Source organism: Hemibagrus wyckioides, linkage group LG28 (genome assembly GCF_019097595.1).
Source record: "Hemibagrus wyckioides isolate EC202008001 linkage group LG28, SWU_Hwy_1.0, whole genome shotgun sequence".
Classification (NCBI taxonomy): Eukaryota; Metazoa; Chordata; class Actinopteri; order Siluriformes; family Bagridae; genus Hemibagrus; species Hemibagrus wyckioides.
Window position 1 is genome coordinate 1,527,024 of NC_080737.1, and position 20,556 is coordinate 1,547,579.

A 20,556-nucleotide genomic window follows, 5' to 3' on the forward strand; every position below is an offset into this window, starting at 1 on the left:
TTTACTCAAAAACTTTAATGCAGTCGTTAAAAGGAGCTCTTTATTTTTATACATTTTTTACTTCTCTGTTTTTTTTTATTAAAGCTCTTCCTTAGAGCACACTTAACCTGAGTGAATGTTCTGAAGTGGCAGATATTTTGTTCTTCATTCGTCTCTGATGGAGGTAGAAATTGCAGTTATTTTCAGAATGAAATGCTTTTAAGTGGAGCTCAGGCTGGGAAACCGCTGGGATCAGACAATAGGGTTTAATGGTCAGGGTGTAATCGTGCTCCATTATGGCTATTTCTCTAATCACTGCTCACTCTCACATCAATCCAGAAGTGCCTTCTAATGTTAATATTATAATAATTATTACTTATTAATTAAGTCATTTTAAACCAGTAATGATTCTATATTAGCTTTAAAAAGATTACAGCGTTTCTCACACACTGGACTTTACGTTATTAGAAAAGTGAAATGTTGGACATTAGAGCAGAACGCTCTGTTCTTCGTATTTTCTTGAGAATGATGTGATATCCTGTTCACCTGAGCTCACTTTACATCCAGATGGAGAACCCACTTTTATTAGAGTCCCAGTGAGAACCCAGCTTCTTTTAGAAGACGTGATATGATGGAATCCGTGAGGAATTGAGAGCTGAGCAATGTGGTGAAGCCCAGGACCAGGTGACAGCATTTCCACCGAGAAGCACGAGGGTGGTAGCATCATGAGCTTCAGCAGGAGGAACAGGACAGCTGGTGTAACCCAGGGTAATTATAAATAGAAATAAATAGAATCAGGGAGAATTAAAATGAATATTTTATGAATATAATAATATTTTCAGTTTTTTGATAAAAATATTTGAATTAGTGTTTTTTACTTGTAATGTAAATATATGTTGTATTTTTTTTTCTTTTTCATGTTGAAATAATAAGAAGTGCTTTGGTATTGAAAAAAAAAAGGGGGTAATGTTCCTTATATTTAAGATGTGAGGGATCAACAAATCAGGAGAAGGGAAAAGAGTCACATGATTTCAGGTGAGGGGAAGGAGGAGGAGAATGGAAGAAGAGAGAGGAGTGCGGGTTTGTTTGATTGAGGATTTGTGAAAGAACAATTGCATCTGTAGTTATAACTAGATGAGAAGTTTACTTAGAAGTTGATACTGATACAGGTGATACAGTTCTCTGTTTCATTGGCGATATTGAGCGGATTTTCAGTGTTTTGACCGTGGATTCGGTGACAATCCTGACAGATACCCCCGCGTGTCCTGTGATGGCAGCCACCAAAACAACAGAGTTCAGCGGATTCGTTTAGTTGAATTGTTTTTTGTTTTTTCTCCTGGATGAACGAAACTGTGCTTAAAGGATAACATGAACTGACAAACCCCTCTTTCTTTCCCTCCGGACCGATTTTTCATATTTGTTTGGGTCAACGTGACGGTAGGCCTGAACTGAACTGGTTTTCTTTGGACAGAGAACTGATATTGGAAAAAAACTGAATTGAATGTAATTGCTTCAGAACTGTTTATACAGTTAATGAACATTGGATTGCAATATTGTTATTCAGTCATCATTGTTGTACTGTAGTGTTTAACTTTAACTTTTTTCGCCTGTGGTTGATTTTCATAGGATTTACAGTGTGTATGTTTTTTTTTGTTGATTTACAAGGTGTTTTAAATAACCTGAAAACCAAAAAGTGTCTGGAAAAGTAGATTATCTAAAGAGAATCTAGTCGTTTAAAATGAGATAAAATAGATTAGTAAGTTATAAATAGGTCGAAAGTCGGGTTTGGGTCAGATTTATAAATTAGGGATCAGAAGTGCTAGATTGCATATCAGGATTTAATTTGATTACATATTGAAATCTAGGTACTATATTATCTGAAATAATTTAAGATTTCCCAAGTTTCAATAACTGACTTTTATTGGTACATTTCCTTTGTTTATTGTAGTATATCTTCTTGGAAGAATACACATTTAAGTTATTCACTGTTCTATATAAATATTTTATTTCATTTGAACTAATTACACCTTTGTTGTCTGTCTGTTCAGTCTCTCACCACTGCTCCTTTCGAACCATGTACCCTTTTCATTGTACCCTCCACCTGGGCACTCGTTTAAGCGTGGGTGTGAGCAGTGATTTATAAGGGGCGCTACACTGGCAGCCATCAGGAGGGAACGTGTCTTCAGCATGACGTGTTCAGGTCAAACAAGAAAAACAACAACACACAAACTAGAAAGAAGTGAGAGAAATAAAATGGTGTAATTTTTTTTTTGGAATGGACAAGTCCAAGTGCAGACTATCCAAAATGTCTGTCCATCAACATTCTCCTTTTCATTAAACAGGACTGGAGATTCAGCAAAACAAGAAGTAATCACTGTGGGAGGGAGGAATTCCTCTAAACACTGACAAATTATAAAACATCAATAAAAAACAACATCTATTTATAGAATTTATTTTAAAAAAAAATCATAGATGTTACAACACAAAGGTATTAACGCATCAGCACAACATGTCATTATATAATAAAACTATAAACACACAATAATTTTAAATTCATTAATAAATACATTTTATTTATTTATTTATTTATTTATTTATTTATTTATTTATTTATTTCTCTTCAGCACATAAAACTGGCTGATTATTTATTTATTTATTTATTTATTTATTTATTTATCTCCAGCACATAGAACTGGCTGATTTTTTTTTTTTTAATTTAAAAAGGTTTTGAAACAAACACACCAACACACATCTCTCAAATCCCTAATAAAACTGGCACTAACGTGACAAAAACAGTGATTTTAAAACCAGATATTTACAGTAAAGTTCTGTGTAAGACTGGAGGCAGATGTTTGTTGTGCTTGGTGATATTTGTTTCCCTGCTCTGATATAAATCTAGTGAAATAAGAATTCTACATTACATTCACAAAAATAAACCTGTGTGGAGTTGCGGTCAGAGCGCAGAGGCACGGCAGGACTGCAGGATGACGGACTCTCCAGCGGATTTGTCTGATAGTCAGGTTTCTGTGTAAAACTTTGCTACAGATTTGAATAGATTATGGAGAAGCTCAGGGACTCACAGCTTGTCTAGAGTTGTTTATTTCTGCAGTTTCGCTGAGAGAAAGTGTAACACACCGCTCCTCTTCTATAGAAATGTCTTCAGAAAACTACAGCAAAAGGCCATTAGGTCCAGTTCTATACACTAGTGATGGAAACACACACTCTTCCTCCTGCTCCAGTGCTTGGTCACATGACCCACATTAACGTCACAGTTCTGCTTCCTGGCTTTTCTCTGAACAAGAGTGTAAACGTGTCATTTGGTTGTTTGCACATGTGCTCCAGCACGAAGCTAAATATGTAAACATGAAAAAGTGATTTATTTTCACATCAACACCAAAATGAGGATTTCACTGACACACCAGCGCTACGCAAATCAGAACAAAGGCTTGCTGAGAGAGAGTTTATAGAGAAACTGATGGATCTTACTTAGGACCATCTAAAAATCTCACTCTTTTAAAATAATCCAGAGAAGAATACAGGGTGATGATGTAATACATGCAGGGTGATGATGTAATTTAAATTAGAATGATGATGTAATACATGCAGGGTGATGATGTAATACATGCAGGGTGATGATGTAATTTAAATTAGAATGATGATGTAATACATGTAGGTTGATGATGTAATACATGTAGGTTGATGATGTAATACATGCAGGGTGATGATGTAATACATGCAGGGTGATGATGTAATACATGCAGGGTGATGATGTAATTTAAATTAGAATGATGATGTAATACATGTAGGTTGATGATGTAATACATGCAGGGTGATGATGTAATACATGCAGGGTGATGATGTAATTTAAATTAGAATGATGATGTAATACATGTAGGTTGATGATGTAATACATGCAGGGTGATGATGTAATTTAAATTAGAATGATGATGTAATACATGCAGGGTGATGATGTAATTTAAATTAGAATGATGATGTAATACATGCAGGGTGATGATGTAATACATGCAGGGTGATGATGTAATTTAAATTAGAATGATGATGTAATACATGTAGGTTGATGATGTAATTTAAATTAGAATGATGATGTAATACATGCAGGGTGATGATGTAATTTAAATTAGAATGATGATGTAATACATGTAGGTTGATGATGTAATACATGCAGGGTGATGATGTAATTTAAATTAGAATGATGATGTAATACATGCAGGGTGATGATGTAATTTAAATTAGAATGATGATGTAATACATGTAGGTTGATGATGTAATACATGCAGGATGATGATGTAATTTAAATTAGAATGATGATATAATACATGTAGGTTGATGATGCAATATATGTAGAGTTTTGATGTAATACATACAGGGTGATGATGTAACATATATGCAAAGTGATGATGCACTTTGCATATATTGTGTAATGTGATGAGGTAATACATGCGGGGTGACCCAGGACATCATGTGAATATACGCTGGGTCAGCTGGGACAAAATAAAGACAAATGTAAGATATACTGGATCAACCAGGATGAAATAAAGAAGGATGGAACTCAGTACACTCAGGATGGAGAGATGAAGTAGAGAAGTTCTTTCTTGTGATCTTCAGGTCTGCTGGCTGCTGATTTTTCCTCGTCCAATGAGCAGAAGTGATCTGATTTCCACTCTGAAGTTGTGGTTGAGCCAGCAGTAGATGAAGGGGTTGTAGCAGGTGGAGCTCGTGGCCAGCCAGTGGAAGCTGAAGTACACGCCGTTGTTTGCCTGGATCACTTTGCTAGACAGCAGAACCACGTAGCAGTTCAACGGGAACCAGCAGATGGCGAACACGGCCACCACCGCTATCATCATCTTCATGGTCATCCTCTTCCTCCGGCGGTGGGCATAGCTCTGGGCCAGTGTCACGTCGCCGATGGTGTTGCGCGTCCACAGCTTTTTGGCCATGACAACGTAAGCCATGGTGATTATCATCAACGGCAACACATAGAGCAGGACAAAGGTGACGAGGTCCAGGTACTTCCAGAATAGGTCTGAGGGCTGAGGGAAGCTAGGCAGACAAACCATCCTGATGTTCCCCTCACTGCGGTCAGAACGAGGAAGAGAAGGAACAAGAGAGAAAACTTTAATATAAAGGAACTGAACATGTACCATGGACAATCCAAGCAAACACAGAACACAGATGTAAAGGATGAAACTAGAACCGTTAACAGTCCTGTAGCTTGTCTCTGTGCTGGAATGAGGCTAAGAACCTTACACTATCCACAGATCCGCTGCGACACATTACAGGAAGTACACTGGACAGCCTGCTGATGACCCTGCAGAGAACCTGGGGAGATGTTCTATCTAGATGACTAAAGGTTCCTTTGGTCTATTTGCAAGAACCCATAGAGTTGACAGCAATCAGCTGAACCATCATCTATCCAAAGAACTCTGAATAAAAAGGTTCTCTCAGGTTCCTTCAGGTGTCTACAGCATCACAGTCAGCTTTTCTGAGCAGGACGTCTGCACTGGAGTGAAGTTCATTCTCTTTTAAAGCTTTTGTTTGAAGGTCAGTGCTGAGTGAATGTTCTTGCTGTGGCCCTCTAAAGGCCTGGTTCTATGAAATGATGGACTGCAGTATTATTGCGTTCCTGTGTGTGTTCTCGTGTGTGTTTGATCAGCTCTGTGTGATTATTATAATTGTCTTGCCTTACACAAGTATATCCTGAACTCTACACCCATCACTTCTCCATGTTTTTTTGCTCTAAAATAAAGAGCACTTTCAGATCAGCTTCATGCTGTGAGATGCCAATTACAAGCAATTTTTCTCACTGTCATGGACACTGCTAACCGCTAAACACACTGATCTCTCCACAACCTCAGATCGCTTACACACACCTGACAAAACAGGCTGTGTTTGTCCTCAGCTTTATAATCACTTATAGTCAGATTTATATCACACAGTGCTGCGGAGATCAGGTGGTGATTAATTCTCTCTAACAGCAGCTCTGAGTGTAGCACAGGTTTATATTAATGCACTCACTCTGGTACGTTATCGTTTCCATAGCAACAGCTCCTTCACAGGGGAGTGTACAGCACACACTCCACATAAATGGATTTAAAAACGTCTCCAGTGTCAGCACTGTGTATCTGTGTGTGTGTGTGTGTGTGTGTGTGTGTGATGTGGTGAAGGAGTGTCCCGTGTCAGTGCTGTGTATCTGTGTGTGTGTGTGTGTGATGTGGTGAAGGAGTGTCCCGTATCAGTGCTGTGTATCAGTGTGTGTGTGTGTGTGTGGAAGAAGTCTCCAGTGTCAGCAGTGTGTGTGTGTGTATGATGTGTGGAAGAAGTCTCCAGTATCACCGCTATCTGTGTGTGTGTGTGTGTGTGATGTGGTGAAGGAGTCTCCAGTGTCAGTGCTGTGTATCTGTGTGTGTGTGTGTGTGTGATGTGGTGAAGGAGTCTCCAGTGTCAGTGCTGTGTATCTGTGTGTGTGTGTGTGTGTGATGTGGTGAAGGAGTCTCCAGTGTCAGTGCTGTGTATCTGTGTGTGTGTGTGTGTGTGTGATGTGGTGAAGGAGTGTCCCGTGTCAGTGCTGTGTATCTGTGTGTGTGTGTGTGTGTGATGTGGTGAAGGAGTCTCCAGTGTCAGTGCTGTGTATCTGTGTGTGTGTGTGTGTGTGTGTGTGAGTGAGTGATGTGGTGAAGGAGTCTCCAGTGTCAGTGCTGTGTATCTGTGTGTGTGTGTGTGTGTGTGTGTGTGTGTGTGATGTGGTGAGGGAGTGTCCCGTGTCAGTGCTGTGTATCTGTGTGTGTGTGTTTGTGTGTGATGTGGTGAAGGAGTGTCCCGTGTCAGTGCTGTGTATCTGTGTGTGTGTGTGTGTGATGTGGTGAAGGAGTGTCCCGTGTCAGTGCTGTGTATCTGTGTGTGTGTGTGTGTGTGTGTGATGTGGTGAAGGAGTGTCCCGTGTCAGTGCTGTGTATCTGTGTGTGTGTGTGTGTGTGTGTGTGATGTGGTGAAGGAGTGTCCCGTGTCAGTGCTGTGTATCAGTGTGTGTGTGTGTGTGTGTGTGATGTGGTGAAGGAGTCTCCAGTGTCAGTGCTGTGTATCAGTGTGTGTGTGTGTGTGTGTGTGTGATGTGGTGAAGGAGTGTCCAGTATCACTGCTATCTGTGTGTGTGTGTGTGTGTGTGTGTGTGATGTGGTGAAGGAGTGTCCCGTGTCAGTGCTGTGTATCTGTGTGTGTGTGTGTGTGTGATGTGGTGAAGGAGTGTCCAGTATCACTGCTATCTGTGTGTGTGTGTGTGTGTGTGTGTGTGTGATGTGGTGAAGGAGTGTCCCGTGTCAGTGCTGTGTATCTGTGTGTGTGTGTGTGTGTGTGTGTGATGTGGTGAAGGAGTGTCCCGTGTCAGTGCTATCTGTGTGTGTGTGTGTGTGTGTGTGATGTGGTGAAGGAGTGTCCCGTGTCAGTGCTATCTGTGTGTGTGTGTGTGTGTGTGTGTGTGTGGAAGGAGTCTCCAGTATCACTGCTATCTCTGTGTGTGTGTGTGTGTGTGTGATGTGGTGAAGGAGTGTCCAGTATCACTGCTATCTGTGTGTGTGTGTGTGTGTGTGTGTGTGTGGAAGGAGTCTCCAGTATCACTGCTATCTGTGTGTGTGTGTGTGTGTGTGTGTGTGTGGAAGGAGTCTCCAGTATCACTGCTATCTCTGTGTGTGTGTGTGTGTGTGTGTGTGTGTGATGTGGTGAAGGAGTGTCCAGTATCACTGCTATCTGTGTGTGTGTGTGTGTGTGTGTGTGTGTGTGTGATGTGGTGAAGGAGTGTCCAGTATCACTGCTATCTGTGTGTGTGTGTGTGTGTGTGTGTGTGAAGGAGTGTCCAGTATCACTGCTATCTGTGTGTGTGTGTGTGTGTGTGTGTGTGTGTGTGGAAGGAGTCTCCAGTATCACTGCTATCTCTGTGTGTGTGTGTGTGTGTGTGTGTGTGATGTGGTGAAGGAGTGTCCAGTATCACTGCTATCTGTGTGTGTGTGTGTGTGTGTGTGTGGAAGGAGTCTCCAGTATCACTGCTATCTGTGTGTGTGTGTGTGTGTGATGTGGTGAAGGAGTTCTTCCAGACTGATGTTCTTCTAAACTAATGTTCTTCCAGACTGATGTTCTTCTAAACTAATGTTCTACTAGACTGATGTTCTTCTAAACTAATGTTCTTCCAGACTGATGTTCTTCTAAACTAATGTTCTTCCAGACTGATGTTCTTCTAAACTAATGTTCTACTAGACTGATGTTCTTCTAAACTAATGTTCTACTAGACTGATGTGATTCTAAACTAATGTTCTTCCAGACTGATGTTCTTCTAAACTAATGTTCTACTAGACTGATGTGATTCTAATCTAATCTTCTTCCAGACTGATGTTCCTCACCTGATCTTGAAGTGCAGCAAGGTTTGGTAGATTGCATGAGGAAGAGAGAAACATGTGGCCATCAACCAGATCACCCCAACCCAGACCACACCCTGCAGACGGGACATCCTCTGCTTCATTGGGTGCAGCACCACCTGCAGTCAGAAAACAGACAGTAACAGAGGAGGTGTGTGTGTATGTGTGTGTGTGTGTGTGTGTGTTTTCACCTGGTGTCGGTCGATAGCAATAGCCACAAGTGTGAAAACAGACACATGGACGGAGCAGTACTGAGCGAAACGGCTCACATGACACATCACCTTTCCAAACACCCAGGTACTATAGATGAAGCGCACCTACACACACACACACACACACATAAAAACACAAACACACACCATTATCATCATCATCGTCATCATCATCAACACCACTGTCATTATCATCATCATCATTATCACAATCATCATCACTATCACCATCATCACCATCATCAACACCACTATCACCATCATCATCACCATCATTATCAAGACCACTATCACCATCATCACCATCATTATCAACACCACTATCACCATCATCATCATCATCATCATCACCATCATTATCATCAAGACCACTATCACCATTATCATCATCATCATCATCATCACCATCATTATCAACACCACTATCACCATCATCATCATCATCATCATCACCATCATTATCATCAAGACCACTATCACCATTATCATCATCATCATCATCACCATCATTATCAACACCACTATCACCATCATCATCATCACCATCATTATCATCAAGACCACTATCACCATTATCATCATCATCATCATCACCATCATTATCAACACCATCATTATCATCAACACCACTATCACCATTATCATCATCAACACCATCATTATCATCAACACCACTATCACCATTATCATCACCATCATTATCAACACCACTATCATCATCATCATCACCATCATTATCATCAAGACCACTATCACCACTATCATCATCATCATCACCATCATTATCATCAAGACCACTATCACCACTATCATCATCATCATCACCATCATTATCATCAAGACCACTATCACCATTATCATCATCATCATCATCATCACCATCATTATCATCAAGACCACTATCACCATCATCATCATCACCATCATTATCATCAACACCACTATCACCATCATCATCATCATCATCATCATCATCACCATCATTATCAACACCACTATCACCATCATCATCATCATCACCATCATTATCATCAACACCACTATCACCATCATCATCATCATCACCATCATTATCATCAACACCACTATCACCATCATCATCATCATCACCATCATTATCAACACCACTATCACCATCATCATCATCACCATCATTATCATCAACACCACTATCACCATCATCATCATCATCACCATCATTATCAACACCACTATCACCATCATCATCATCATCACCATCATTATCAACACCACTATCACCATCATCATCATCACCATCATTATCATCAAGACCACTATCACCATTATCATCATCATCATCACCATCATTATCAACACCACTATCACCATCATCATCATCATCACCATCATTATCATCAAGACCACTATCACCATCATCATCATCATCATCACCATCATTATCATCAAGACCACTATCACCATTATCATCATCATCATCACCATCATTATCAACACCACTATCACCATCATCATCATCATCATCATCATCATCACCATCATTATCAACACCACTATCACCATCATCATCATCATCATCACCATCATTATCATCAACACCACTATCACCATGATCATCATCATCATCACCATCATTATCATCAACACCACTATCACCATTATCATCATCATCATCATCACCATCATTATCAACACCACTATCACCATCATCATCATCATCATCACCATCATTATCAACACCACTATCATCATCATCATCACCATCATTATCATCAACACCACTATCACCATGATCATCATCATCATCACCATCATTATCATCAAGACCACTATCACCATTATCATCATCATCATCATCACCATCATTATCAACACCACTATCACCATCATCATCATCATCATCACCATCATTATCAACACCACTATCATCATCATCATCACCATCATTATCATCAACACCACTATCACCATGATCATCATCATCATCACCATCATTATCATCAAGACCACTATCACCATTATCATCATCATCATCATCACCATCATTATCAACACCACTATCACCATCATCATCATCATCATCACCATCATTATCATCAACACCACTATCACCATCATCATCATCATCATCACCATCATTATCATCAACACCACTATCACCATCATCATCATCATCATCACCATCATTATCATCAAGACCACTATCACCATCATCATCATCATCATCACCATCATTATCATCAACACCATCACCATTATCATCAATATCATCATCACCATCATTATCATCAACACCACTATCACCATCATCATCATCATCATCATCATCATCATCACCATCATCATCATCATCACCATCATTATCATCAACACCATCACCATTATCACCATCATCATCATCATCACCATCATTATCATCAACACCACTATCACCATCATCATCATCATCATCATCATCATCACCATCATCATCAATATCATCAGCATCATCAACACCACTATCACCATTATCATCATCATCACCATCATTATCATCAACACCATCACCATTATCATCATCATCACCATCATTATCATCAACACCACTATCACCATCATCATCATCATCATCATCATCATCATCATCATCATCACCATCATCATCAATATCATCAGCATCATCATCAACACCACTATCACCATCATCATCATCATCATCACCATCATCATCAGCATCATCAACACCACTATCACTATCATCCCCATCATCATCATTATCAACACCACTATCACCATCATCATCATCATCATCATCACCATCATTATCAACACCACTATCACCATCATCATCATCATCATCATTATCATCAACACCACTATCACCATCATCATCATCATCATCATTATCATCAACACCACTATCACCATCATCATCATCATCATCATCACCATCATTATCAACACCACTATCACCATCATCATCATCATCATCATCACCATCATTATCAACACCACTATCACCATCATCATCATCATCATCATCACCATCATTATCAACACCACTATCACCATCATCATCATCACCATCACCATCACCATCATTATCAACACCACTATCACCATCATCATCATCATCATCATCATCACCATCATCATCATCATCAATATCATCAGCATCATCAACACCACTATCACCATCATCATCCCCATCATCATCATCATCATCACCATCATCATCAATATCATCAGCATCATCAACACCACTATCACTATCATCCCCATCATCATCATCATCATCATCATCACCATCATCATCAATATCATCAGCATCAACACCATCACCATCATCATCCCCATCATCATCATCATCATCATCATCATCATCACCATCATCATCAATATCATCAGCATCATCATCACCACTATCACTATCATCCCCATCATCATCATCACCATCATCATCAATATCATCAGCATCATCAACACCACTATCACCATCATCATCCCCATCATCATCATTATCATCACCATCATCATCAATATCATCAGCATCATCAACACCACTATCACTATCATCCCCATCATCATCATCAATATCATCAGCATCAACACCACTATCACCATCATCATCCCCATCATCATCATCATCATCATCATCATCATCACCATCATTATCATCAACACCACTATCACCATTATCATCATCATCATCACCATCATTATCATCAACACCACTATCACCATCATCATCATCATCATCATCACCATCATTATCAACACCACTATCACCATCATCATCATCATCATCATCACCATCATTATCAACACCACTATCACCATCATCATCAATATCATCAGCATCATCATCAACACCACTATCACCATTATCATCATCATCATCATCATCATCATCATCATCATCATCATCATCATCATCACCATCATCATCAATATCATCAGCATCATCATCACCACTATCACTATCATCCCCATCATCATCCCCATCATCATCATTATCATCACCATCATCATCAATATCATCAGCATCATCAACACCACTATCACTATCATCCCCATCATCATCATCATCATCAATATCATCAGCATCAACACCACTATCACCATCATCATCCCCATCATCATCATCATCATCATCACCATCATTATCATCAACACCACTATCACCATTATCATCATCATCATCACCATCATTATCATCAACACCACTATCACCATCATCATCATCATCATCATCATCACCATCATTATCAACACCACTATCACCATCATCATCAATATCATCAGCATCATCATCAACACCACTATCACCATTATCATCATCATCATCATCACCATCATCATCAATATCATCAGCATCATCAACACCACTATCACCATCATCATTATCAACACCACTATCACCATCATCATCATCATCATCATCATCACCATCATTATCATCAACACCACTATCACCATCATCATCATCACCATCATTATCATCAACACCACTATCACCATCATCATCATCATCATCATCATCACCATCATTATCAACACCACTATCACCATCATCATCATCACCATCACCATCATTATCATCAACACCACTATCACCATCATCATCATCATCATCATCATCATTATCAACACCACTATCACCATCATCATCATCATCATCATCATCATCATCAACACCACTATCACCATTATCATCATCATCACCATCATTATCATCAACACCACTATCACCATTATCATCATCATCATCACCATCATTATCATCAACACCACTATCACCATCATCATCAATATCATCAGCATCATCATCAACACCACTATCACCATCATCATCATCACCATCATCATCAATATCATCAGCATCATCAACACTACTATCACTATCATCCCCATCATCATCATCATTACCATCACCATCATCATCACCATCATTATCACAATCATCATCATCACTATCATCATCATCAATATCATCAGCATCATCATCATCACTATCATCAGCATCATCATCAACACCACTATCACCATCATCATCATCATCATCACTACCATCACCATCATCATCACCATCATTATCACAATCATCATCATCACTATCATCATCAATATCATCAGCATCATCATCATTGTCATCATCACCATCATCATCACCATCATCATCCTCACTGTACTCTGAGATGTGCAGGTAAAGTGTCAGGTTGTTCTCACCAGAGTGAATGGTGTGTTGAGGAGGGTGATGAGGATGTCAGCGATGGCCAGGTTCATGATGAAGACTCCGGTGACTGAGTGCATGCGCTTACTCTTCATCACCACGTGACACACCACAGTGTTCCCGAACAGAGAGATGATGATGATGATGGAGTAGGAGAATGAGAGCAGTCCGCGGACCATGGGCTTGTGTGACTCGGCAAAGTCACGGACATCGTTCTCTCCCTCAGTGTCTTCCACCGAGAAGTTCCATAGAGCTGAGAAGAAATCCACAGAGCTGTTACCAAGAGCCATCTCCATCACACACTCCTAACACTCTCCTCACACACACCTCACACACTCCTCACACACACACCTCACACACTCACTCACAGACTCACTGACTGACTGACTGCTTCACTGAACTGAACAGCACAGCAGTGTGTGAGAGAGAGAGAGAGAGAGAGAGAGAGAGGGAGGGAGAGAGAGAAAAACAGAGAACGCGGGGGAGGGGGAGGGGGGGTGTACATGTGCATCTGTACATTTTTATGCCCCTTTTTTATCTTAGCAAAAATACTTAAAAAATAAAAATACTTAAAAAATAAAATAAAAGTACTTAAAAATAAAATAAAAATACTTAAAAATAAAAAAGACAACGATCATCGTCCCTGTGCCAAAGAAGTCCACGGTTTCCTGCCTCAATGACTACCGTCCCGTCGCACTCACTCCAATCGTGATGAAATGCTTCGAGAGGCTCGTCATGAGGCACATCAAGTCACAGCTACCACCCTCGCTGGACCCCTTGCAGTTTGCGTATCGTCCTAACCGCTCCACGGACGACGCCATCACCACAACCCTCCATCTGGCCCTCACACACCTGGACTGCAAAGACTCCTACGTTCGAATGCTGTTCATAGATTTCAGTTCAGCATTCAACACAATCATCCCTCAGCAGCTGATTAAGAAGCTGAGTCTCCTGGGCCTGAACACCTCTCTCTGCAACTGGATCCTGGATTTCCTGACTGGGAGACCTCAGTCAGTCCGGATCGGGAGCAGTATCTCCAGCACCACCACACTGAGCACTGGAGCTCCTCAGGGCTGTGTGCTCAGTCCATTGCTGTTCACTCTGCTGACTCACGACTGTGCAGCAATGCACAGCTCCAACCACATCGTCAAGTTCTCCGATGACACGACCGTGGTGGGTCTCATCAGCAAGAACGACGAGTCAGCATACAGAGAGGAGGTGCAACATCTAACAGCCTGGTGCAGAGCCAACAACCTCTCCCTGAACGTCGACAAGACCAAAGAGATGGTTGTTGACTTCAGGAGAACACAGAGTGACCATTCTCCACTGTCCATCGATGGCTCCTCTGTGGAGATCGTCAAGAGCATCAAATTCCTTGGTGTCCACCTGGTGGAGGACCTCATCTGGTCACTCAACACCAGCTCCATCACCAGGAAAGCCCAGCAGCACCTCTACTTCCTGAGGAGGCTGAGGAAAGCCCATCTCCCTCCCCCCATCCTGACCACCTTCTACAGAGGGACCATGGAGAGCGTCCTGAGCAGCTGCATCACTGCCTGGTTTGGGAACTGCACCGTCTCAGATCACAAGACCCTTCAGGGGATAGTGAGGACAGCTGAGAAGATCATCGGAGTCTCTCTCCCCTCTATCACAGACATTTACTCCACATGCTGCATCCGCAAAGCCATCAGCATTGTGGATGATCCCACACACCCCTCACACACACTCTTACACACCCCACACACCCCTCACACACACTCTTACACACCCCTCACACACACTCTTACACACCCCACACACCCCTCACACACACTCTTACACACCCCTCACACACACTCTCACACACCCCACACACCCCTCACACACTCTTACACCCCTCACACACACTCTTACACACCCCTCACACACACTCTTACACACCCCGCACACCCCTCACACACACTCTTACACACCCCACACACCCCTCACACACACTCTTACACCCCTCACACACACTCTTACACACCCCTCACACACACTCTTACACACCCCACACACCCCTCACACACACTCTTACACATCCCACACACCCCTCACACACACTCTTATACACCCCTCACACACACTCTTACACACCCCTCACACACACTCTTACACACCCCACACACCCCTCACACACACTCTTACACACCCCTCACACACACTCTTACACACCCCTCACACACACTCTTACACACCCCTCACACACACTCTCACACACCCCACACACCCCTCACACACACTCTTACACACCCCACACACCCCTCACACACACTCTTCACCCTCCTGCCATCTGGAAAGAGGTACCGGAGCATTCGGGCCTCACAACCAGACTGTGTAACAGTTTTTTTCCTCAAGCCATCAGGCTCCTCAACACCCAGGACTGAACTGTTCTACACTCTCACACACACTCTCACTCAGGACTGAACTGTTCTACACTCTCACACACACTCTCACTCAGGACTGAACTGTTCTACACTCTCACACACACTCTCACTCAGGACTGAACTGTTCTACACTCTCACACACACTCTCACTCAGGACTGAACTGTTCTACACTCTCACACACACATACACAGTCTCACTCAGGACTGAACTGTTCTACACTCTCTCACACACACACACACACAAACACACACACTCACTCAGGACTGAACTGTATACTAACTCTCTGTCTCTCTCACACACAGATACACACACTCTCTCTTGACTGTGTGGACACACACACACACACACACACACACATAATTTATACTGTTCATTACTTACTGCACTACCTCTACCTGTCATCCACTGCTATAGTTATATTTATGTTTATTCTATTTGCACTACCTCAAACGCTGCTGTGTATTTTTGCACAATATTTTTGCACAATATTTTTTTTATTTTTTACATCATTTCACTTTATCTATTTTATTTCACTTACATTCCAGTACACATTCTTTTATTTCTTAGAATAAGCGCTAAGTGTCCTGTGTTCTTTTGTGTTGTCTTTCTTGTATTTCTTGTCTTTTGTCTTGTCTATGCTCTGTTTGCACCTAGCTGCACACTGTGCACTTTATGTGGCTAAGACAAACTCCTGTCCTAGCTCTGTGGTGTGTTTTGTGTTGAACTTGTTGTTGTATGTTTCTGTAGCACCAGGTCCTGGAGAAACGTTGTTTCAGTTCACTCTGTACTGCGTCAGATATATGTGGGGGAAATGACAATAAAGCTTCTTGAATCTTGAATCTTGAATCTACTGCTGCTCAGTCCTAAAAAAGAAAATAAAAAACAAGATTGTGTATGTATGTGTGTGTGTGTGTGTGTATGTGTGTGTGTATGTATGTGTGTATGTATGTGTGTGTATGTGTGTGTGTGTGTGGTACTCTTCTGCTCCCTCCAGTGCTACTGAGAGGTTCTACTTGGGAATGTTAGTAAAAAGGTTCTTCTCTGATTCTTACTTTCCAGCAACTGTTATTATTTTTTGGTTTGGCTTTTTTCTAAAACGAACAAACAAACAAAAAGGATCACGTGTTCTTCATGTCTGTCTGTCTGTCTCTCTCTCTTCTCTTTTCTCTCTCTCTCTAACTCCCTCTGTCTCTCTCTGTCTGTCTCTCTCTCTCTCTCTCTCTCTCTCTCTCTCATTTTTAGATCTCTGAGTCTTTCACCACTCAGTGTCTCATTAAAACTTTATAACTGTAGTGAAGGTCACACTGTCCACATTTCCATACAAATCTTTTTTTTTTCATGTGTGTGTGTGTGTGTGTTTGTTCAGTTTAGGAGTTTTTGAGTCTCGCTATATTAGTTTGAACCTGAACAAGTTTGAACCTGCAGCACCTCCTAGAGGTCACATTTACACATTTATTACCTCTGTCTGTCTCTCTGTTTGTCTCTCTGTCTGTCTCTCTGTTTGTCTCTCTGTCTGTCTCTCGATCTCTCTCCCTACATATATATTTACACTGAACAAAATTATAAACGCAACACTTTTGTTTTTGCCCCCATTTTTCATGAGCTGAACTCAAAGATCTAAGACTTTTTCCATGTACACAAAAGGTCTATTTCTCTCAAATATTGTTCACAAATCTGTCTAAATCTGTTAGTGAGCACTTCTCCTTTCCCGAGGTAATCCATCCACCTCACAGGTGTGGTATATCAAGATGCTGATTAGACAGCATGATTATTGCACAGGTGTGCCTAAAGCCTCGTTCACACTACAGGATTTTAAGCCCGATTTGCAAATTAACGAGCTGGCCAACAGATCGGTCTGTGATCATGGGAAAATCAGCGGGTGATCAGCGCTCGGCAATCTTTATGTGTGAACTACTCAACGACACATCAAAGAGGCTCACTGACACGTCACTGGGTCACCTGGGTAACAGGAAACACCAGGGCAACAGGAAAAACCTGAACAACAGGAAACACCTGGGCAACAGGAAAAACCTGAACAACAGGAAACACCTGGGCAACAGGAAAAACCTGAACAACAGGAAACACCTGGGCAACAGGAAAAACCTGAACAACAGGAAACACCTGGGCAACAGGAAAAACCTGAACAACAGGAAACACCTGGGCAACAGGAAAAACCTGAACAACAGGAAACACCTGGGCAACAGGAAAAACCTGAACAACAGGAAACACCTGGGCAACAGGAAACACCTGGGCAACAGGTAACACGTGGGCAACAGGAAACACCTGGGCAACAGGAAACGCCTGGGCAACAGGAAACACCTGGGCAACAGGTAACACCTGGGCAACAGGAAACACCAGGGCAACAGGTAACACCAGGGCAACAGGTAACACCAGGGCAACAGGAAACACCTGGGCAACAGGAAACACCTGGGCAACAGGAAACACCTGAACGACAGGAAACACCTGAACAAGAGGAAGTACCTGGGCAACAGGAAACACCTGAACGACAGGAAACACCTGAACAAGAGGAAGTACCTGGGCAACAGGATACACCTGAACAACAGGAAACACCAGGGCAACAGGATACACCTGAACAACAGGAAACACCTGAACAAGAGGAAGTACCTGGGCAACAGGATACACCTGAACAACAGGAAACACCTGGGCAACAGGAAACACCAGGGCAACAGGTAACACCAGGGCAACAGGAAACACCTGGGCAACAGGTAACACCAGGGCAACAGGAAACACCAGGGCAACAGGAAACACCTGAAAAACAGGAAACACCAGGGCAACAGGAAACACCTGAACAACAGGAAACACCAGGGCAACAGGAAACACCTGAACAACAGGAAACACCAGTGCAACAGGAAACACCTGGGCAACAGGTAACACCAGGGCAACAGGAAACACCTGGGCAACAGGAAACACCTGGGCAACAGGAAACACCAGGGTGACAGGATACACCTGAACAACAGGAAACACCAGGGTGACAGGATACACCTGAACAACAGGAAACACCAGGGTGACAGGATACACCTGAACAACAGGAAACACCAGGGCAACAGGAAACACCATCCCATCCCATTTCATTCTAGTGTGCAGTCGATCATAATAACTAATAAAACTCAGTCATATCTGTCATAGTAATGTGGGCGGGTCTGTAGGAATGTGGAACAGTGGGACTGTGGGATTGTGGGAATGTGCTCTACAGAACCAGGAGAACCTCAGTCTGAGAGCCACGGTGTAGATCCTGTTCCTCAAGGGGAGGTGAGAGGTGACTGGTGGCTGCAGTACTGAGAACGGACACCAGATGGCGCCAATTGAACATCAAATCACCTTCACTTCACACGCTGCATGCGCGCAGGACAGGAGCGTTCTAACAGCCTCATTTGTGTAAAAAAGAAAAAAAAAAGTTTTTTTAAAGTTCTATGAAGCTTTAAAGTGACTGTGCAGGGTTCTGTGTGTCACCAAACACTTCCACCTTCTGTTTCTACAAGGCTAAACATCAACATATAGCTTAAATTCCTCACACAAATGCTAATGCTAACATCGTCAAGTGTTCATCAGTGGGAAACTTTAACATTCCTACATAGAACCCACCGTCACTGTGTTGCCTTTCTGTGAGAAGTAGAACCCTGTCCTGGAAGCACAGAACCGTCTAATTAACTCAGAACTATTTCCTGCCATGTTTCCTCCTCAGCGTACATGAACAGAAAACTAGAGTTCTTCAAGAGTTTTTAGCATTGAGAAAACTGATTATGGGATCTCTTAAGCAGTGTTGTTTCTAGCGAAAATTATTTTATCCACTAGATAATTAAAGGTCCTTAGGTCCTTTTTGGTTTTGTTATAGGAACTCTGTTGTTTGGTTCTATGTGTAAATTGTACACTTTCCCCCAAAGGACCAGCTGGAGAACCGGTAAGATTTGTACAGTTTGTTGTGTGTGTGTGATGTGAAGATAAAAGCCCGGTGTTGAGTCTCGGCTCAGATCAGAACCCGTTTTGAAGACAGGAACTGGTTATCTGAGTGGTTTTGTTTGTGATGAAAAACATCTCAGGGGAAAAGAGTGTTTGTTTGCGGCCGTGAGCAGAACCTCACTTTGTTCAGAGCAGTTTTTACACACGCCACACCAACGTCCTGTAATACAGGATTTTGTTGTTACAATAAAAGCACTGAGCTGGAACCTCACACACATACACACACACACACACACACACACAGGCTGATGAATTGTAGATATGTGTAGAATTGTGAACTTGTGGAGAAAGTAAAGCAGTTGTCCTCTTTTTGTTGGTTAATTGTTTACGTGTCTGTTTCTGGGTTGATCCTGAGTTATTTATAGACGAC

At 41.8% G+C, this 20,556-nt stretch overlaps 1 protein-coding gene across 1 annotated transcript; it reads right to left on the minus strand.

The window, feature by feature from the left end:
• Window positions 1–2,690: 2,690 nt before the first annotated feature.
• On the minus strand, window positions 2,691–14,189 carry gpr83 (G protein-coupled receptor 83). The gene is made up of 4 exons (XM_058383640.1): window positions 13,802–14,189; window positions 8,594–8,719; window positions 8,388–8,521; window positions 2,691–5,073 (listed from the first exon to the last, which is right to left on the minus strand). The coding sequence occupies exons 1-4, from the start codon at window positions 14,099–14,101 to the stop codon at window positions 4,602–4,604; spliced, it is 1,032 nt and encodes a 343-aa protein (XP_058239623.1). The 5' UTR covers window positions 14,102–14,189; the 3' UTR covers window positions 2,691–4,601.
• Between the last annotated feature and the right edge of the window lie 6,367 nt (window positions 14,190–20,556).